The 23,071-nt window shown below is 40.0% G+C and overlaps 1 protein-coding gene across 1 annotated transcript in view; it reads right to left on the reverse strand.

Annotated features, from left to right (window-relative positions):
• FBXO28 (F-box protein 28) overlaps positions 1 to 15,722 on the reverse strand; it is a 45,409-nt gene extending 29,687 nt beyond the window's left edge. The window contains exon 1 of the mRNA XM_054451669.2: positions 15,416 to 15,722. Coding sequence (XP_054307644.1) covers positions 15,416 to 15,682 — 267 coding nt within the window. The 5' untranslated portion in view covers positions 15,683 to 15,722. The remainder of the gene's footprint in view (positions 1 to 15,415) is intronic.
• Positions 15,723 to 23,071: the final 7,349 nt, after the last annotated feature.

Here is a 23,071-nt window from a genome sequence, read left to right on the forward strand (position 1 = left end):
CATTAAGAAATTAATACTATGTGCAGGCAAAAAAGTATTTACTTTAGTTGTTTGTTGAATGTTCTGAATGTATTCCCATTATTATGGTTACAGACTATAGTCCTGAAGATCAGTAAAACAATATATTTAAAGGTTTTTTAATAGTTTGAAACAAGAAAAATTCCTTTTTAGTCAGAAATGTATCCATTTGAGTCTAACCTCTTACAAAGTTTATATGATCTATAACCAGAATGAGAATTATTACTTATTTCTTCTAGTGATCTGGCTTAACTATGGAGAGCTTATGATGGCCAAGGCCTTTATATTAGACACTGTATCTCCTCCAAAATACCTTTTTGAGATGGAGTTTCACTCTTGTCGCCCAGGCTGTAGTGCAATGGTGTGATCTCAGCTCACTGCAACCTATGCCTCCCAGGTTCAAGTGATTCTCCTGCCTCAGCCTCCTGAGTAGCTAGGATTACAGGCATGTGCCACCACGCCCAGCTAATTTTGTATTTTTAGTAGAGACGGGGTTTCACCATGTTGGTCAGGCTGGTCTCGAACTCCTGACCTCAAGTAATCCATCCGCCTTGGCCTCCCAAAGGGTTGGGATTACAGGTGTGAGCCACTGTGCTCGGCCCAAAATATCTTAGCATGTGTAGCAGAACATCAACTACTTTGAATCCTTAATATAGCTTATTATTATTATTTTTTTTGACAGGGTCTTGCTCTGTTGTCTAGGCTGAAGTGCAGTGCCATGATCACAGCTCACTGCAGCATCCTATCCCTGGGCACAAGCAATCCTCCTGTCTCAGCCTCCCAAGTAGCTGAGAACAACAGGTATGCACCACCACGCGCAGCTAATTTAAAAAAAAAAATTTGTAGAGATGGGGGTCTACGTTGCCCAGGCTGGTCTTAAATTCCTGGGCTCAAGAAATTCTCTGCCTTGGCCTCCCAAAGTGCTATGGTTATAGGCATGAGCCACCATGCCCAGCCAGATATGGTGTTTTTATACAGTAAAAGCATAGGATCAGAAGTCAGAACAGCTAAATTTGAGTACAACTTATATGCATTCTTGTCCAAGTCATCTTACATTTGAAAACCTGAGTCAGCTACCTGTAAGACATGGATAATATCTAACCTATAGGATATCATTAAGATTAAACAAAACACACACTAAATCACTTGGTAAACTCTAAAGTGCTATATAAAATTGTTAAATAAACTTTGTTTATCTTAGTACTAATTTGAAAATTTTGTTTCATATATTTGTTATATTTCTGAGATATCCTAGTATCTTTCTTATCTTAATTAGATCTAGTATACAGAATTCGTTTGTGATTTGATCTCTAAGAATTCTGCAGCAACTGAGTCATCAACCTGAAGGTTAATTCTCACCATATAGGGTAGATGTTGCAGTATAAGACATGGACAGTTAGGATCTGTCTTATGCTTCTTTCCATCTCTCATAGCACCCAAGCACAAATGATCAACAAATATTTGTTGAAACGAAATGCTGATGAAACTCTTGATGTAAGTTTGTTTTCTCCTGAGAACACAGGCCTGACAAAAATCCTGGCAAACTGGGTTGAAGCTCAAGAAGGCTTTAATATTAAAAACCAGATAGCTTCCTAAAAGGGTATTAAGGAAAACTGTTCTTTTCAATTTCAAAATTAAAGCACAATAAACTTTAAGTACGAAGTAATTTCTAATAAATAATGTTTGTTTGTTTGTTTTCAGACAGAGTTTCGCTGTCACCCAGGCTGAAGTGCAGTGGCGTGATCTCGGTTCACTGCAACCTCCCTCTACCAGGTTCAAGCGATTCTCCTGCCTCAGCCTCCCGAGTAGCTGGGATTACAGTTGCGCGCCACCACGCCCAGCTAATTTTTGCATTCTAAGTAGAGATGGGGTTTCACCATGTTGGCCAGGCTGGTCTTGAACTCCTGGCCTCAGGTGATCTGCCTGCCTTGGCCTCCCAAAGTGCGGGGATTACAGGTGAGCCACTCTGCTTGGCCAATAATATGTTAAAATATGGTAGGATCTATTTCTAACTAAACTAAACCAGTTATCAGTATTTGTTCAGTGTCTACTAAAAAAACAAAGACATAAACACAATACATATCAATATATGTAACTGCTTTTAATGAAAAGTAACTTTTTTCCAAAACAAAACATTTAGTGATTGGCCTTATTTTACATTTCTGCAAGGCTTTTTGATATGTGGTTTAACAGAACACAGGTCAATTTTCATACCTGTCTCTGCATTCAAACGACTGAGGTATTCTTACCTCAGAAAATTCTGGAAAACACAAGAACACACAAGTGCACATTTCATTAGCTATCAGTGTAATGCCATTATGTCATCAAATGTCATGTGGCTACTGGAAAACTCCATGTATACTTGTGGAAAAAATAAGCGTGCCAAACATAAATAAAACCTTAGTACCGTAAAAAACAAACAAACAAACAAACAAACAAAAAAACTTTAGATCTTATGGACCCTGTGACAGGATCTTGGAAACCTCTCTGGGGTTTCTGGACCACACTTTGAGAACCAGTGCCCCAGTCCTGAATAATCACATGACCACAAACACCAGTACTGAACTTCATGTGGGGAAAAAAAAAACTTTTATGTTATTGAAGGAAAGAAAAGTGAGTGTCTGTGTGTGTGAAATGAGGGCAACAGGGCTAACTTCTCAACTTATTAGGAAGTTAACAGATAATATCAAATAGAAGAAAATCAGCCAGAAGATTTGAAAGTGGTGCCTCTGGGGAATAAAAACTGGGGACTATAAAAACTATGCTTTGTTATTAAAACTGTTCGATATTTTATTTTACTTATTTATTTATTTTTAGAGGGAGTCTCGCTCTGTTGCCCAGGCTGGGGTGCAGTGGCGTGATCTCGGCTCACTGCCACTTCCATCTCCTGGGTTCTAGCGATTCTCCTGCCTCAGTCTCCCAAGTAGCTGGGATTACAGGCGCCTGCCACCACACCTGGCTAATTTTTCGTAGTAGAGATGGTGCTTCACTATGTTGGTTAGGCTGGTCTTGAACTCCTGACCTCAAGTGATCTCCTGCCTTGGTCTCCCAAAGTGCTAGGTTCACAGGCGTTCAGCACTGCACCCAGCCTATCTGATACGTTAAATCATCAGATGAGTAGATAATGGACTTAAAAACAAACTGAGGTACCCTCTAACACAATCCTGTAGAAAAAGACTTCTTGTCTCTGTAGACTCTATACAACCTTGTTGATAATTTCTGAGAAGAAATAGTTTTTAGCAGCAATATGTTTACAAAGACAAAAATTAAGGTCAATTACTGCTGTAACAATTTTCAAGGTTCAGTAAAAACTATTTTACTAGTTTTGCTGAACTGAATCTAGCTAACTCCTAGGGTTTAGATATCTTTCAATAATCTATAAACTCAAATGAATATGAGTGCTGGCTAGTGTAAGTATTTAAGTACTGGCTGGATGATGAGAATAAGAATAACCAGATAGGCCCAATTAAGGAAGATCTCACATGACAAAAGATTTGAATTAGGTTTTGAAGGAGGAGAGGGCAAAGACTGCTAAATTAGATGTAATGGTGTATGCAAAAGCACAAAGTCTGGAATGAACAAACCATTAGCAAGCGAACTACTTCTGAAGACAGATGAGATGTGTTGGCCAAGCTGAGAGGAATAAAATTTCCCATGTTTTGAGTCGAGAAATCAGATAAATAACTTTAAAAAGAGAATGAATGGCCGGGAACAGTGGCTCACGCCTGTAATCCCAGCACTTTGGGAGGCTGAGGTGGGCAGATCACTTGAGGTCAGGAGTTCGAGACCAGCCTGGCCAACATGGTGAACCCCCAAATAAAAATTAGCTGGATGTGGTGGCAGGCGCCTGTAATTCCAGCTACTTGGGAGCCTAAGGCAGGAGAATCGCTTGAACCCGGAAGGTGGAGGTTGCAGTAGGCCGAGACTGCACCAATGCACTCCAGGCTGGATGACAGAACGAGACTCCGTGTCAGAAAAAAAAAAAGAGAATGAGTACCCTTCTGCAGAAGTTGGACTTAATAAACAAAAAAGAAGAAAAGAAAAGAAAAAGACCACCCATCTTTTGAAAGATCTGGTATTGGGACAGCTGGCTGGTCATTTTCTGCAAGCACTATCATACCAGGACTAAAGATATGGTTCTGGAAATTTCACTGGAGATAGTGAAATAAATGTACACGAACCCCAAATGAAGTGACAGATAAGAAAAAAAGGCCTATAAATGGAGCCTCAACTGACATGTATAATTAAAAGCTGATAAAAAGATTAGAGAATAGGAGGTCACGAAGATGGACAAATTAGAATGACACTACAGAAGCCAACATCAAAAAGATTTTAAGCATAGCCAGGTGCAGAGGCATGAGCCTGTAGTTCCAGCTTCCCAGCTACTTGGGAAGCTGAGGTGGGAGGATCACTTGGGCCCAGGGGTTTGAGGCTGTAGTATATGATGATCACACCTGCACTACTCCAGCCTGGGCAACATAGCAAGACCTCCCCTCAAAAGAAAAAAAAAAAAAGAAAAATTATTTTAAACATTAGGCAATATTGTAAGGAAAGAACAATATTTAATGTTGTGGTTTTCCTGTATGTTCAAATGTTCAAGAAGCACTGACCAACCAATAGCACAAAAACACAAGAGATCACACATCTTTCGGCTGGGCACATCAGCTGAGGTCAGGAGTTCGAGACCACCTGGTCAACAGGGTGAAACCCCATCTCTACTAAAAATACAAAAATTTGCCAGGCATGGTAGTGGGCGCCTGTAATCTCAGCTACTTGGGAGGCTGAGGCAGGAGGGTCTGAGAGGTGAAGGTTGCAGTGAGCCAAGATCGCGCCACTGCACTCCAGCCTAGGTGACAGAGCGAGACTCCATCTCAAAAACAAAACAGATCATACAACTTTTGTTTAGGATTCAGAAAGAAGTCACATTTGGAAAAAAGAAATATACTAAATTTCCCCAGGACAAGCAATTTAATGATAGCTGCTGATAATGTATGCTAACTTGTAACTCAAATTATCTCATTTAAAGTGTAGCTCTAAATTTAGGAGTATTTTAATAATTTCCCAAAGCTAAAGGGAAGAAATTTTATTTCCCCAGTGACTACAACCAAACAAAAATCTTAGCAATTTGGCAATTTACCCAAGACAGTAAAATAAAATCCTGAAGCCTAATACATGGAGCCTAAAGATGATGACTATGTCAAAAACTATCAGGGCACTGAAAGATTAGGAAAAGTATATACTATAAAAACAAAAGGGAATGAATAGAATAAATCACTGAAGAACAAAGATATAGCTTGGGCTTCTGTTACTCACTGTTCTACTGTAAGAGAATAAATGTAGTTTTCTTAGTTGTGGTCAGTAATGAAAAATTTTGTTTGTTTATTTTTAGATTTGAAATCTACCACGGTCCTTCTTAATAATGCAAGACACATAGGCTATCCATTTGTGAAACGTGATTTTCCTGTTTAATCTTTAATATCAAGTCTTTTTTGTTTGAGATGGAGTTTTGCTCTTGTTGCCCAGGCTGGAATGCAGTGGTGCAATCTCCACTCACTGCAACCTTTGCCTCCCGGGTTCAAGTGATTCTCCTGCCTCAGTCTCCCAAGTAGTTGGCATTATAGGCACCTGCCACCACGCCTGGCTAATTTTTTGTGTTTTTAGTAGAGACAGGGTTTCACCATGTTGATCAGGCTGGTCTCGAACTCTTGACCTCAGGTGATCCAGTCGCCTCAGTCTCCCAAAGTGCTGGGATTACAGGCATGGGCCATCATGCCCGGCCTCAAGTCTTAACTGATTCTTTTAAAAAAGTTTTTATTTATTTAAGTCTTAACTGATTCTAAGACGCACATTTTTAAACATCTGACAGTGGAATAGACCTACGATATATAATGTCTTAGAATTATAATTGGCGGTATTTTTTTCTTAGATGCCTTGAAATATGGTATGCTCAACTCCTTCGATTTTAAGATGCTGTAGAGACTTTGAGACATGTTACCAACTTAATAAAAACTTTTCTGGGGAAAAAAAAGGCACCACCACGATAATACACATACAAATTGATCAAGATGCACTGATTTCAAAAATGTTAAATATGAGACTCTTATATCTTAGAATCAAGGAAATATTGTAATGGAACCCAATTTTTTTTTTTTTTTTTTTTTTGAGACAGGGTGTCCCTCTGTTGCCCATGCTGGAGTGCAGTGGCACGATCATGGCTCACTGAGGCTTCCACCTCCCTGGGGCTCAGGCAGTCCTCCCACCTCAGCCTCCTGGGCTCAAGTGATCCACCCACCTTGGTCTCCCAAAGTGTTAGGATTACAGGCATGAACCACTGCGCCCAGCTGGAACCCAGTTTTAAAATGTATTCATCATTGTGTAAGATAAACAGAGAACCAAAATAAATAAATAAATAAATAAATAAATAAATAAATAAAATGTATTAACTTGGTACTCTACAGTTCTTAAATGATCACAAGCTGATTAGGCTGCTTGTTAAGACTCCAGAACTGAAATGAACTTAAAGACATCAGAACCTACCCTTTTTTTTTAAAGTGAGAAAGCTGAGGCCTTAAGAAATTATGTGATTTGTCCAAGGTCATCCAGCTATTCAGCAGCAAAAGGGAAACTAAGAATCCAGGTCTTCTAATTTGTGCCATTTTAAACTTGGTGACCCACAGCTATATAAACTGAAATAATCATCCTCTTTATTTCAAATTGATTAGAGTCCCAACTGATACTCTGCTGTTATAGAACTGCTGGTACTACTCTAAAAGGTAGGACTTCTTGAGGTAATAAGGGATTTTTAAGGACATTAATAGGCATTCTCACCACACTGCTAAAGGTTAGACAGATGGAGCTAGCCCAAGACCTTCCTATAATCCTTCCAAAGTTCAAAATTCTGAAGTCAATAACAAGGAAAAAATTAGACAAATGTGAATTACAGAACCATTACAAGCCATCTGGCCTAGTCTTCAAAAAGTCAATGGCATTCATTGTGTGAGTGTGTGTGTGTGTGGCGGGGGGGGGGGCTGTAAAAAAAAAAAAAGTCAATGGCATGAAAGAATGAAAAAAGTGGGGACAATGTTCTAGATTAGAGACCAATCCTTAATTAGACTGAAGAAACCCGTCTCAAAGAGCTATAAAGAACATTTTGGGGACAACTGAGAAATCTGAATACAAACTATAATGTTAAATCCCCTGGAAATGAGGATATTGTGATCACATTAAAAAAAGTACTCGGGGCAAAATATCAGTACTTTCTTCTTACTTTCAAATGGTTTGGTAAAATAAGTATGTTCATGGGATAGATGCACACATACACACATTCAGGAGAGAGAAAATGAGCACAAAAGGGAAACAGATAAAGCAAATGTGGCAAAAAGTTAATGATGGATGAAAAAATCACTTAAAAAATGAATAATGAACGAATCACAACCATTCTGGCTCTTCTCTTGTCCTGTTTGTGTTTTCAGTGAACTCATCTTAATTTCCCTCACCTAAATATGGATACAACTTGCCACCTCTTCCAAAAGAATACTTTAATCTTTAAAAAAAACTATATTTGGGGCCAGGCACAGTGGCTCACGCCTGTAATCCCAGCACTTTGGGAGGCCAAGGCAGGTGGATCACGAGGTCAGGAATTCAATACTGGCCTGGCCAAGATGGTGAAACCCTGTCTCTACCAAAAATACAAAAATTAGCCAGGCGTGGTGGTGCAGGCCTGTAATCCCAGCTACTCGGGAGGCTGGGGCAGGAGAATCGCTTGAACCCAGGAGGCAGAGGTTGCAATGGGCCGAGATTGTGCCACTGCACTCCAGCCTGAGCAAGAGAGTGAGCGAGACTCAGTCTAAAAAAAAAAAAATTCTGTTTGGAGCTGAAGCAGGAGAATCACTTGAACCTGGGAGGTGGAGGTTGCAATGAGCCAAGATCGCACCACTGCACTCCAGCCTTGAGACTCTGTCTCAAAGAAAAAAAAAAAGTTCTATTTGCCCAAGTGTGGTGGCTCACATCTGCAATCCCAACACCTAGAGAGTCAAAGGCAGGAGGACTCCTTGAGGCCAAGAGTTTGAGACCGCAGTGAGCTGTGATCTCACCACTGCACCCCAGCATGGGTGACAGAGCAACTCTCTTCTACGGACTGCCTAAGATCACACCACTTGTATTACTATATTGTGTGTGTTGCGTATATACTACATATATATGTATATGAAATTCTCAATTATCTGCTGGTAGAATCACAACAAATTTTAGATTCTCTGGGTATATACCCTAGATATTCACTTGGAAAGAAAATATAAATTCATTTTAATCTCAGTCTAACAATTAGGAAGAAAAACTTCTTCTTAGGATTCCTATAATGCATCCTAACCACCACATAAAAAAGTCTTTTGGATTGTTCTGTTTTTGATTATCTGTACCATTATTTTTCTCATTAATAAATCAATTAAATGTTGACTAAAACAAAGGAACCCTGATGCACTATTGTAAATGGCTATCTTGTTAATTACATACTGGCTTCAGATCAGTGTATCAATCAATTTTAATAACTCCTAAGACTTTTCTTTAGTCACTCATTTTCTTAAAATGGTCTTGTAAAATGTTAAAGACATTCTATGGTGAATGAAAAATGTAAAAAAAAAGTTCTAATCTCCTCTCTTGGAAGTAAATATTAAGCAACTGATTTTGTAACACTATTATAGTTTATACAGAAAACATTTATCTTACAATGACATATATTTTCTTTTCTTTTTTTTTTTTTGAGATGGAGTTTCGCTCTTGTTGCCCAGGCTGGCGTGCAATGGCATGATCTCGGCTCACTGCAACCTTTGGCTCCTGGGTCCGAGTGATTCTCCTGCCTCAGCCTCCTGAGTAGCTGGGATTACAGGTGCCCGCCACCACGCCCAGCTAATTTTTGTATTTTCAGTATAGACAGGGTTTTACCATGTTGGTAAGGCTGGTCTCAAACTCCTGACCTCAGGTAATTCACCTGCCTCAGCCTCCCAAAGTGCTGGGATTACTTACAGGCGTGAGCCACCACGCCCAGCCCTACAATGACATATATTTTCTATTGTTTATTCAGAGCAGTGAAATGGTTTTTAAGAGCTACTTCATTTATTCAATAATTACTGAGTACTTACATTGCATCACAGACTAAGGCAATTGGAAAACAGGCTCTTCCAAAGATAATTCCAATGTAGTCAGTGCAATAATGATGCAATGGAAACTTAGAAATATTACCTACATAAAGTTCAGAGAAGAATTATAGAATGAGGTATATGCCAAAGGTACAAATATTTTCTAGGAGAGGGAAAACAGGAAAAAGCATGTGTTTGGAGAGGCCCAAGATATTTGGGAAACTGAAGAGCTTCATGTTTGTTTCAATCAATCTTAAGTACAAGATGCTAGAAGTAGGTGTTTAAGGGAAACCTCTATTAAAGGTTATCTTTTGCTCCCAGTCTCAAAAATTATGAAATTGGATTTATATGCACAGGTCATCCTTTTAACATAGTATCTTCTTCAATATTGTAAGAATCCATACTACTCAGTTTATCAAGGTATGCAGATATCTGGTGTCTTTTAAGAAATGATGATGGTAAGAGATGGAAGTTGTTTTGTTTTTTAAAATGCCCTTATTTGCTCCATCCACCAAAAGATGTCAACCCTGACGCTTCTCAAAAACAGTTTCTTAAATCTGACTGGTCTGTGAAATAAAAAAGCTGGGGAGATAGGACGGTCGACCACTAATCTAGAACATTAACAATTTCACATATCCAAATTCAAGTTTATCTGAATCCCTCTCTAAGTCATTCTTCTCCAATCACGTCATTACTTTACACATCGTTTTTTTTCTGCTGGAAACGCTCCTCTACCTTTATTAACTGGATAAAAACTTATTATCTTGAGGAGGTCTTTCCTGATTAAGTCCTAATTAACCTCAACACTCATATTTACCATCTTTGCATTTGTTATCCTGGTGCTGTATAAGTGTGCTCAAGGAAGGTATGTGTATTTTCTCTTGATGAAGATACAGTGGACAGAGTTACCGACTGAACCTCTTTACTTTGTGAGAACAGGAAGAATGAACTGCCCCCAAGAGATTATAATTTCTTACCTGTACTTATGCACTAATTAATAAAATCAACAGCCTGAAGAGACAGTAGGAGAAAAATACAAGAAAAAATCAGCAGGGCCAGGCACGGTGGCTCGCGCCTGTAATCCCAGCACTTTGGGAGGCCGAAGCAGGCGGATCATGAGGTCGGGAGATCGAGACCATCCTGGCTAACATGGTGAAACCCGTCTCTACTAAAAATAAAAAAAAACTTAGCCAGGCGTGGTGGCGGGCACCTGTAGTCCCAGCTGGGAGGCTGAGGCAGGAAAATGACATGAACCTGGGAGGCGGAGCTTGCAGTGAGCCGAGATCGTGCCACTGCACTCCAGCCTGGGCGACAGAGCGAGATTCCGTAAAAAAAGAAAAGAAAAAATCAGCAACAGAGTGTATTCTCTGGAATAGAGCAATACAGAGCAGTGGTCCTCAAAGTGTGGTCTGGGCAGTGGGAGATCCCCAGGGTCCTGGAGACCCTTTCGGGAGGTTTGCAAGGCCAAACTATTCTCAGAGTACCAAGAAGTTATTTGCCTTTTCCACTCATACTCTCACGAGTATCCAGTGGAATTTTCCAGAAGCAATATGACATGTGCTGACATTATTGTTCTGATAGCTAATGGAATATGTTATGTGTATTCTTGTGTTTTCTAGAATTTTCCAAGGTAAGTTCTATGGGTCTTCAATAACTTTTAAAAGTGTAAAGGTGTCTTCAGACCAAAAAAACTGAGAACTCTTGTGCAGAGTGAGAGGTACAAGGAAGACAGCTTGCCTACTTAAAAACAAAAACAAAAAAAGAAGTAATGGTTCTTCATTTTCCTTCATATTTCCTACCAACCAACCCACTCTATAACTAAAATTTTCTAACATATTTGAAGAAAAGATGTGAAAGGAACTATAAATAGGTAATAGATTTAATTAGCTAAAGTGCTCTAGAGAAATATCTTGAGACAAAAGCACGTATTTATGTATTTTGTTGCTGACTGGAAAATTTCATTCCAGAAAATAAGCAAGAATTCTCAACTTAACCTTTAGTCAAATTCATGTTCTGAACCATTAATATGATTCCAATTAAAATGATAAGAGCTCCAGTTGAATCACAGAGGAAAAAAATTGATAGTATCTCTCTAAAACATCTTTTAAAAGACTCCTGTAGGGCAGGTAAAATTATATAATGCAGTGTTTGAAATAGGATAAATTTTTTTCCCTTTTTATATTGTACTTTAAATAAATAGAAAAAAATTTTTTTTCCCTTTTTATACTGTGCGGTGGCTCACGTCTGTAATCCCAGCACTTTGGAAGGCTGAGGTGGGCGGACCACTTGAGCCTAGAAGTTTAAACTTAAGACCAGCCTGGGCAACATGGAGAAACCTCATCTCCACAAAAAATACAGGAAATCAAGGCTTCAGTGAGCTGTGATCACGCCGCCTGGGCGACAGAGGGAGACCCTGTCTCAAAAATTAAAAATAAATAAATAAATAAATAAATAAACAAACAATTTAAAAAGCTCCCTATACTTGTTTTTCAGTAGGTAAGACTATAATGCTCATAAGCCAAAGTTACATAGGTTCAAAAAGTTAGCTCTGATCTGCTCCCGAAGGTAGGATCTCACTTCTTTTTTTTTGACATGGAATCTCGCTCTGTCACCTAGTCTGGAGTGCAGCGGCACCATCTCAGCTCTCTGCAGCCTCCGCCTCCCGGGTTCAAGTAATTCTCCTGCCTCGGCCTCCCAAGTAGCTGGGATTACAGGCGCGTGCCACCACGCCTGGCTAATTTTTTATATTTTTGGTAGAGACGGGGTTTCACCATGTTGGCCAGGCTGGTATCGAACTCCTGACCTCAAGTGATCCACCCACCTTGGCCTCCCAAAGTGCTGGGATTACAGGCGTGAGCCACCGCACTCGGCCAGGATCTCACTTCTTAACCTTTGCCACTTGTTTCAAAGTCTCTCACCCACCTGCCAAGGGGGACTGGGTGACGTTGCATCAGCACAAATTTGTCTGTTTTACTGGAAAAACAACTCAAAGTACATGTTTTGTCATTTCAAAGGTTGTGTTCAGCCAAATAATTTTACATTGGAGGAGTTAAATATTTAAGGAGTAATTTCTGTGAAACCACCAGACTCAGGATACATCTTTTGATCAATAGTCAATGGCCAAAAAATAAAAATAAAATAAAATAAATAAAATAAAATAAAATAAAATAAATAAAATAAAATAATAAAATAAAATAAAATAAAATAAAATAAATAAATCCAGGCCTAGGTGGGTGGATTGCCTGAGCTCAGGAGCTCGAGACCAGCCTGGGCAACATGGTGAAACCCCGTCTCTACTAAAATACGAAAAATTAGCCGGGCATGGTGGCGTGCACCTGTAGCTCCAGCTACTCGGGAAGCTGAGACAGGAGAATCGCTTGAACCCCGGGAGGTGGAGGCTGCAGTAAGCCAAGATGGCGCCACTGTACTCCAGCCTGGGTGACAGAGCAAGACTCCGTCTCCAAAAAAAAAAAATAAATAAATCCAATTTATTTTTATTTTTATTTTTGAGACGGCGATCTCGGCTCACGTTGTGCAACCCCTGCCTCCTGGGTTCAAGCAATTCTCCCACCTCAGTCTCCCAAGTAGCTGGGATTACAGGCACCCACCATTATGCCTGGCTAATTTTTGTATTTTTATAAAGATGGGGTTTCACCATGTTGGCCAGCTGGTCTTGAACTCCTGACCTCAGGTGATCCGCCCACCTCGGCCTCCCAAAGTGGTGGTATTACAGGTGTGAGCCACCGTGCCCAGCCAAAAATCCAATTTAATAAGGCATTCACACAGTCCCTTGGAAATCAGTTATTCATGGTAAGAGGAAGCAAAGACTATTATCAACTAAACAGTACAAATAACTGAAAAATGTTATTGTAGCAATTTCAACCTAGAGCAAATCTTTTAAAGAAAATGCAGAGTAATAAGTACATGGATTGTGTACCTATAGTCTACATTAGGTGCTAAGCATAGTTGTAACTGAGGTCCCAACAAGAGAAGCAAACTGAGAAGGAAGAAAAAAACTCCCTGAACAATACATAAACTAGCTCACCAGCTACCTAACAGCTGACATTTAGCTTTATGAAAACTAATTCTGTTCTTAATATTACCCCCTTCAAAGCATATCCAGCCTTAATTCCACTCAAAAATATACTTACAACGAAGAGAACTATGTAACTTATATGTCAGATAGCAGCATATACTAAAGTCCCTTGATTTTTTGCAAACGATTCTTTAGGTATAAATGGCTACTTAAGAAGGCATGTAAAGCACACCTAGGCACTGTCTCTTGACTGCCAATTTCAGAAAAGATCATAATTAAATTAATGCTGACACCTAGTGGCAAGAAAGAACATCTTTCTTTTATAACGTTACCTGAATTGTACCTTCCACGCAAAAACACTTCCAACTCCCCACAAAAGATTATCCATTTAATCTATTCAAGAATTATCCATTAGCCTTAAGTAAAGAAAAATAGTTCCCCATTACTCAAAAATCATATTTGCAGACGTAAAACGGGGCAGAATCTTTTCTTGGGGGTGGACAGTTGTACTGAAGGGACTCCTTATGAAAAATCTGAGTTTGAAATAATAAATGTATAACCTTAAAAGGCCAGAAAACTGCTTAAAAATTAAGAATGCAGCTGAATATCTCACTTGACAGAGATGTCATTTATTCATAAATTGTGGGATGTGTTTTAACTCTAGTTAGGACAGGCTGGTTCCCCCCACCCCCACAACTTTACATTTTTTTTTAAATAGTAAAATGATCAACAAACAAATAAAACTCAGTTTTTCTCAACACTTACAAAACAGAACTGTGAATATTCCAAGATTTACAAAGCCATTGTCTGGTTGAATGGTTCAATTCAATCAAATGTTATATATGCCCAATTTTCCAAACACCATGAATGTACAGCGCGATTTTTGATTAAACGCCATCGTTTGTAAAAATCTGAAGGAATATTTAAGATTCTACATGAAATTCTAGGATGAAAATGTTTTGGAAATTCAGAGGCAATCAATTGTGAAATATCTATCTTCAGCTGAAGAAATTTTCCATCCTGCAGACTGGCATGGTTGAACTGCTGTGTTGACTAGAAAAAAAATTGGTCATCAGTTTGAATTAATATTTATAAGCTCTCTTTAAAAATGTTATGATTTCCTTTAAAAATGCAATTATAATCCACTTGAAACTGGAGGTGTATGCCTACAATATAGCATATTGAGTAATAAGAAGATGTTATACACAGCACATTCAGAAATATGTCTTTGTCCTCTTAAAAACAATCCCCAGCACAGATTTAGCTTCTCCATAGAATCGGTTTGCAATCACTTCAAAATGTCCACCTCCTTCAATTTCTTTACCACTTAAAGATAATTTCATTGAAAGGCAGCAAAATATCTAACTGAACTAACAATCACCACATCTTCAAACCTCTGGAGTGAAGCAAAAGCCCAATGGCAAATTCATTATTTTAAAAATCATGGACTGACCTATTGTGATTTTAAGGTATAAAGAAACCTCTCCTAAAGCAGGTGGGTGGGCGTAAATCACTAGTTAAAAATAAATTGCAAAAGAGAAAAAACCCGTCAAGGGATAAGTTGCTTCTCTACGGTGGGAAGCGTTAGGATGAGGCCAAGCAGGAATGGTCATTTCCCAAGGCTCTACTTTAGTGGTCAACTACGGCGCTGGGGCTAAGGCTAAGTAAACACGTTCGAATTCTTCGGAACCTCTACCTGGTTTGGGGTCACTGAGCCACCTTACTCTACTCAATCTTCTCGAACAAGAAAACTTGGGTGGTTGGGGTGGGGAACAATACGTTATTCTTGCAAGATAAACCAAACCTGGCTGGGATCATCTGCCTACTTCTGAGTTTTCTCCCCACACCCAGGCCGGGGGCTGCAAGCGGCATACAAAAGGCAGGCAACATGACCTCTCCGGGTCTACTCTCAGGCCAGGCGGAAGGTGGAAAGACTAACTCCGCTACCCCTCCCGTAGAGGGCCCGCTTCCGGGCGGGAGGCAAGGAGCACCCAACGCGAAGTTCCCTCAGGATGTAACCCCAGCTCCGCAGCTAGGACGCAATCGGGAACCAGCCCACTCCTGCTGACTGACGCCAAGGGAGAGTTCGGGACGGGAGCGGCGCCCTCCCGGATCTGTAGCCGGCTGGGGCTCGCGGGGGGCTCCCTTCCCGGGGAACGCGCTCCCTTCTCCCCTCCCAGACCTCGGACGGTGGGAGAGGGAGGCAGGAGTTCTGCGGGGGCCTCACCAGGCGGAGCTGGCTAATTTCGTCGTAGGACATAAAGCTGAGGATGTTCTCGATGGCTACGATGGGCAGCGCCACAAGCGTGTTGTTTTGAGGCAGCTGGTCCGGAGCCAGCGCCGGGGCTGGGAGCGCCTGGGACCCCGGCTGCGGGTGCTGTGGCGGGGGCGGTGGGGGCTGTCGCTGGGTAGAGCCGGAGGCCAAAGAGGAGCCGCCGTCGCCTTGGCCGCCGCCTCCTTCCTCTGCCATCCGCTCCTCCGCCGCCGCCGCCATCTTGGGGGTTTGATGCCTTACCCCCACAGCAAGGGGAACAGGGACACTTCCGGTGCGTCACTTCCTCCTCCTGCAGCCGCCGGGGAAGGGGTACCTGGAGGAGTGGGGAGGAGCCTGTGGGATAACAGGCGGAGAGAGACTCACAGGGTACCTTTCAAGTGGAAGTCAGGGAAGATCATGTAAACCTCAAGAAAGGTGGTCATCCTAGACCCTTTTGTCTAAGATTAGTAAATACTTGAGAGCAAGGAAACCCTATTTATTAAAATGAACTTCACTGTGCAGTTTTCTTAAAGGGCTTCCTGACAAAGGATGATAAAGATGTTGCCTAGTAAGTGTAGATGGAAATAATGTAGTTAGACTAGCACCATTTTTCAGGAATCATAGAAATGATTTAGGCAAATAAAAAGGTATGAAATATCAATAAGAACTACAACATGAATGAACCGTGAGAACATGTTAAGTGAAAGAAGTTAGACACAAAGGACCACATATTGTATGATTGCATTTATATAGGATATCTTAAATAGGCAAATCCATAGAGATAAAAAGTAGATTAGTGGTCGCCAGAGGCTGGGGGAAATGGGGAAATGACTGCTAATGGGTGAAGGGTTTCATTTTTGGGGTGATAAAAATGCTCTGGAATTAGTGGTGATGGTTACACAACCATATGAATATACAAAAACCACTGAATTACTATATACTTTAATGAATTTTATCATATATGAATTATATTCTAATAACTAATTTAGGCAAGAATCATCAAAAGGTACTAAAACTAGGAGATAAACGTGATGAGGAACATGATATTTACATAGTCTCAAAATAACTCCCCATAAATTATATATTATTTACAAAGATGAAAAGAAATAGTTTACAAGGCCGGGCGTGTTGACTCACGCCAGTAATCCAGCAGTTTGGAAGGCTGAAGCGGGAGAATCACTTTAGCCCAGGAGTTGGAGACCAGCCTGGGCAACGTGGAGAAACCCCATCTCTACAAAAAATACAAAAAATTAGCCAAATGCGGTGGCTAGGTCCTGTGGTCCCAGCTACTCGTGAGGCTGAGATGGGAGGATTGCTTGAGCCACAGGAGTTCGAGGCCGCAGTGAGTCGTCAGCCCGCCACTGCACTCCAGCCTGGGCAATAGAGCAAGACTCTGTCTCAAAAAAAAAAAAAAGTTTACAATAGAGAAATTTGGTGGACACCATCATAACCAAATGATCAAGACTAACAACACAGTTATAGGAGGAGCCAATATCATATGCCTATTAATATAATAACCTGAAGAGGACACAGCATAATGTAGTATTCATGCAAAAAAAGCACATGAGTTGCGTTTGAGGTAGACATCGCTAGATGACTGGCCCATAAATTATTCAAAAGTATTAACGTTACAAAATACAAAGACTAAGGGTTTGTGGCAGATTAAAGGAGACTAAAGAGACATGGCAACTAAATCTATGGGTGATCCTGGATGGGATCCTGGATTAAGGAAGAAATAACTATGAAGAACGTTATTGTGACAACTGGCAAAATTTTAAAATGGACAGTATATTAGATGATATTGTAATCATATTAAATTTTTCGATTTGGATAATTGTATTATGGTCATATAAGACAATGTCATTGTCTTTAGGAAATACACGTTGAAGGATAAGCATGCTTCTATTATTTTCCTTTATTTATTTATTTATTTTTTTGAGATAGAGTTTTGCTCTGTCACCCAGGCTAGAGTGCAGTGGTGCGATGTCAGCTGGTTCAAGCGATTCTCCTGCCTCAGCCTCCCTAGTAGCTGGGATTACAGGCGCCCACCACCACGTCTGGCTAATTTTTGTATTTTTAGTAGAGACGGGTTTTCACCATCTTGGCCAGGCTGGTCTCGAACTCCTGACCTTGTGATCCACCCACCTCGGCCTCCCAAAGTGGTGGGATTACAGGCGGCCACGGCACCCGGCCACATGCTTTGTATTATTACACTTTGCTTTCTTGTGCTTCTCAGATATTACGTTTTTAAAAATGAATTGAAGGTTTGTGGCAACCCTTGAGCAAGTCTCTTGATGCCATTTTTCCAACAGCATGTGTTCACCTTGTTTCTTTCTGTCACATTTTGATAATTCCTTTGATATTTCAAACTTTTTTATTATTGTTATATCTGTTACGGTGAGCTGTGATCAGTAATTTTTTTTGTTTATTGAGGCAGCATCTTGCTCTGTCACCCAGACTGGAGTGCAATGACAGGATGATGGCTCACTGCAGCTTCCACCGCCTGGGTTCAAGCAATCCCCCAACCTTGGCCTCCTGAGTAGCTGGGACTACAGGTGTGTGCCACCACACCTGGCTAATTTTTGTATTTTTTTTTTGTAGAAACAGGGTTTTGCCACGTTGCCCAGGCTGGTCTTGAACTCCTGTGCTCAAACCTGCTTTGGCCTCCCAAAGTGTTGAGATTACGAGAGTGAGCCACCATGCCTGGCAGACCAGTAATCTTTATGTTACTATTGTAATTGTTTTGAGGTGCCACCAATCATACCCATATAAGATGGTAAATTTAATCAATACATGTAGGTTTTCTGACTGGCTGCTGTTTCCCCATCTCTCTTCCTCTCCTGCAGCTATGGTGGAAATAGCAAGAGAACTGGAATTAGAAGTGAAGTCTGAAGATGTGACTAAATTGTTGCTGCAACCTCATGATAAAACTTGAATGGAGGCTGGATGCGGTGGCTCCCACCTGTAATCCCAGCACTTTGGGAGCCTGAGGTGGGTGGATCACCTGAGGTCAGGAGTTGGAGACCAGCCTGGCCAATGTGGCAAAATCCCGTCTCTACTAAAAGTACAAAAATTAGCCAGGCGTGGTGGCATGTGCCTATAATCCCAGCTACTCAGGAGGCTGAGGCAGGAGAATTGCTGGAACCCAGGAGGTGGAGGTTGCAGTGAGCTGAGATCATGCCACTGCATTCCAGCCTGGGCAACAGAGCGAGATTCCAGCTCAAAAAAGAAAAGAAAAAAAGCCAAACTTGAATGGATTGAATGGATGAGGAGTTGCTTCTTATGAATGAGCAAAGCAAATGATTTCTTCATATGGAATCTGTTCCTGGTGAAGATGCTGTGATCATTATTAAAAGACAACAAAGGATTTAGAATATTACATAAACTTAGTTGATAAAGCAATGGCAGAGTTTGAGAAGATTGACTCCAATTTTGAAAAAAGTTCTACTGTGGCAAGATGTTATCAAACAGCATCATATGCTGTGGAAAAATCTTTGTGAAAGAGTCAATCAGTGTATCAAACTTCACTGCTATCTTATTTTAGAAAATTGCCACAGCCACCCTAACCTTCAGTAACTACCATCCTGATCGATCAGCAGCTGTTAAATTGAGGTAAGACCCTCTACCAGCAAAAAGATTATGACTCACCAAAGGCTCAGATGATTAGTATTTTTTAGCAATAAAATATTTTAAAATTAAAGTATATCTTTTTTAGACATAATGCTATTGCACACTTAATAGACTACAGTTTTATATAAACATAACTTTTATATGCACTGGGAACCAAAACTTAACTTGTGTCACTGGGTTTATTGCACTACTTGCTTTGTTGTGGTGGCCTATGTGGTCTAACTCTCAATATTTCAGAGGTATTTCTGTATTTACGGGTAGAGGGAAATGATGCCTCAAATTACTTTCAAATGATTCAAGTAAATAGATAGAGAATGAGGTTAATATAGCAAATACAACAAATGTTATTAATTGATGAATTTGGTTGAAGAGTATACCAGAGTCTTCCTTGTACTATCTTGTAATTATTTCAGAAAAAAAAATTTAAATGTTGCCTAAACTTTCTGTATCTTTGTACACTTATAATATCCTATGACAAAGATAAAGGTATACAAATCACTATTTTTTTTAGACAGGGTCTCACTGTGTTGACCAGGCTGTAGTGCAGTGGCATGATCATGGCTTACTGCAGCCTTGATCTCCTGGGCTCAAGGAATGTTCCTACCTCAGCCTACCAAGTAGGGACTACAGGTGTGCGCCACCATGCCTGGCTACTTTTTAAATTTTTTGTAGAAATGAGGTCTTACTATATTGTCCAGGCTGGCCTTGAACTCCTGTGCTCAAGCAATCTTCTCACTTCAGCTTCCCAAAGTGCTGGGATACAGGCATGAGCCACCATGCCTGCCAAATCATTAAATTTTGAAGCTTTCTTCTCCCTAGTGCTTTGGTCTTATTCTTAAAGCTTCCAATATGTCCTTTCTTTTGTAGCTTTCTTTTGGAATCTAATTTTTGCACAGTAGATGTGGAAACTGCAGAAAAAACTAAGTATGACTAAAGGTTAAGGGAAGTGGGGGCAACTGAAGCAAAGAAATTAATTGGTGGTGTTGAGCTTGTCAGAATTGGCATCCTTTCCCCATTCACTTGGCATGTGAACAATTATAATTTTACTTATGATTGTTGCAAAAGTTTTGAAGTTGTTCCTTTGATTCTCCTACTTTGGGTTGTTTAGCATTCAACATATGCTTTATGCTTGACTCTTTCTGACATGTTTGCATATTTATGATATGTTAGTTTTATCTCCACTAATAGATTGTAATTTTACTTTTCTTCTATGATATTGCTATCTCTTCATAGAACTTATTACAACTTACTCTTAATTAAATTCATTTTTACCTTTTTAATTAAAACTAGATGGCTTCTTGATAGATTAGATTGAAATATAATTTTTGTAAATAGAATCATACTTTAAATTCATTATGGAAACTCATTTAAAGGAAACCCATAGAAAATCCTTTAAAATATGAATCATCACTCTCTAACTTTATTTTGTAAATCCAATCATTACTTGTTTGCTTGAAGTGGACACATGAAAAGCCTTCCCACTCCCTTAACTCTCCACTGGCGGACAGCTAGTTAACATCCAGATTAGGTGACCTAACAATAGAATACATTGAATAGAATAATATTGATCTAACAATAGAGTAAATACAATGTAGGGAACAATTTAAACCAGTTCCTGCCAGTAGCTCATTCAAATGGTTCTGTTTATGTATATTGGATTTGTGCCCTTATATCTCCTACATTTTAAAATTTATTTAAGTTCATATTTATTTATTTATTTATTTGAGACAGGGTCTGACTCTGTCACCCAGGCTAAAGTGCAGTGGCATCATCTCAGCTCACTGCAAATTCCGCCTCCTGGGCTCAAGCCATCTTTCCATCTCAGCCTCCCAAGTAGCTGGGACTACACGTGCATACCACCACACCTGGCTAATTTTTGTATTTTTGTAGAGACAGGGTTTCACCATGTTGCCCAGGCTGGTCTGGAACTCTTGAGCTCAAGTGATCTGCCCGCTTCAGCCTCCCAAAGTGCTGGGATTACAGGTGTGAGCCCGTACATATTTCTAATAAGAGAATTTCAAAGCAAATGGTTGCTTTGTTTCAATTATTAAAATCAATATTTATTTTGGATTTGTTTCAGTTATTAAAATCAATGCTTGTTTTGGATATAGTTTCCAATCACAACAATTATTTGTAACGAATACAAATATTTGAATTCAAGAGTAGTTCTGGGTTCTAAATATAGTTTTATGCCAACAGACTACAATAGGACCTTTGCAAGACAGTGGTCTCGGGTATGAGATGGACACATGCTTCTGAAGATCTGTGTGTTTCTAGTTTCATATTTGTAAAAGGGGAGAATATTACCTCTCTTATATCACACAGTTGAAATGAGGATGAACTGAGACTGCAAATGGGTGGGGTTTTGAATGCCTCTGATTAAAGGTGTTAAAATCAATTTACTACAATGAGGACTCTGTTATTCTTCTGCTTCCCTGGTTAGGTAGGGTGTGTGTTGAGGAGATGGGGGGTGTTGGGTGTGGTGGGGCGTGGTGAGGGGTGATCTAGCCTATTCAATGGTACCTCCATAGGAAGATGGGCTTTATATATTAAAAAAGAAGCTAAAACTAGATATTATTTTTCTATTTGTTAGCAGATTTGTAATATATTTGGAAAGAATGAAGGAAGAGCTCATATCCTAACTAAAAAGATATTTGAAGTTTCTATGGATTGCAATTAACTGTGTTTTTAAAGATTAATCTTTTTAAATATTTATTTATTTATTTAAGACAGAGTCTTGCCCTGTCATCCAGGCTGGAGTGCAGTGGTGTGATCTTGGCTCACTGGAACGTCTACCTCTCAGATTCAAAAGATTCTCATGCCTCAGCCTCCCGAGTAGCTGGGACTACAGGCACAAGCCACCATGCCCGGCTAGTTTGTATATTTTTAGTAGAGACGGGTTTTCACCATGTTGGCCAGGCTGGTCTAGAACTCCTGGCCTCAAGTGATCTGCCTGCCTTGGCCTCCCAAAGTGCTGGGATTGCAAGTGTGAGCCACTGCACCCAGCCTAAAGATCCATCTTTTGACTAGATGAGACATTTTCTATCATGACTAATATATGAAATTTTACGATTAAATTTTTTAAAATTTAAAATTTGACTCCAGAAAAAGGTAGTTCACTAGACTTTCAATTCAGCAAGTGTTTATTGATTGCTACATGGGTAACACTAGGAAGATACTAAGATATAAACAATATTTCCCACCCTGGGGATGATATGAATCTGGCTGCAGTACCAGTCACCACACTGATGGCCCGAATTGATTCCATTGACCTGGCAGACTGGAGTGGTGTTTCCTTATTTTCTCATGTGCAGTTTTCCTAAAGTTGTAGATTCAGGAAGAAAAGCTTAATTTCCTGGTCTATTCTGGACATGTGATTCAGCTGCCTCTGTTCTGCCATTAGAAAGGTGTGTAAACAAAAATTATGGGAACACCAGGGAAAGTTTCACAGAGAAGGTTCTTTTTCAGCTTGACTTAGAAGGATGATGATGTTGGGATACTTGCAGTGGTTTTGTTAATTAAAAGGTGAAGAAGGGTGTGAAGACATTTCAAACAAAGGTAACAGTAAAAGCAAATAGCATGAATTAGGTAAACATCCAAAAGATGAGAGAAGTGCACACAGGATTTTGGACTTTAATTCTGTAGACCAGTGGTGATTGTTTTTGTTTTTAATTATTTAAAAAATGTTTGTGTCAATTATCAGTTAATTGCCTCTGAGCTCTAAATTCACCCTTTTTTGCCTGCTTTGTGAAAATACATATGGGCCCATTAAATGTTTTTTTCTTTCTCAGCTGGCGCAGTGTGAAGCTATGTCAGTAGAGGGATCTGGGCAGACATTGCAAGAGCAAAGAGTTTTGCTTCCTGGTTACGGTGTGCTTGCTTGGCAGCTCCTGCAGCACACGGGCAGATTCTCCAGCACCATGTCCTGCCTGGCAGGGTAGTCAGTAGCACCCATTGACCAGCAGCTTCCCTTGGCATCACCTTCTCCCTTGAATGGCT

Source organism: Pongo pygmaeus, chromosome 1 (assembly GCF_028885625.2).
Source record: "Pongo pygmaeus isolate AG05252 chromosome 1, NHGRI_mPonPyg2-v2.0_pri, whole genome shotgun sequence".
Taxonomy (NCBI): domain Eukaryota; kingdom Metazoa; phylum Chordata; class Mammalia; order Primates; family Hominidae; genus Pongo; species Pongo pygmaeus.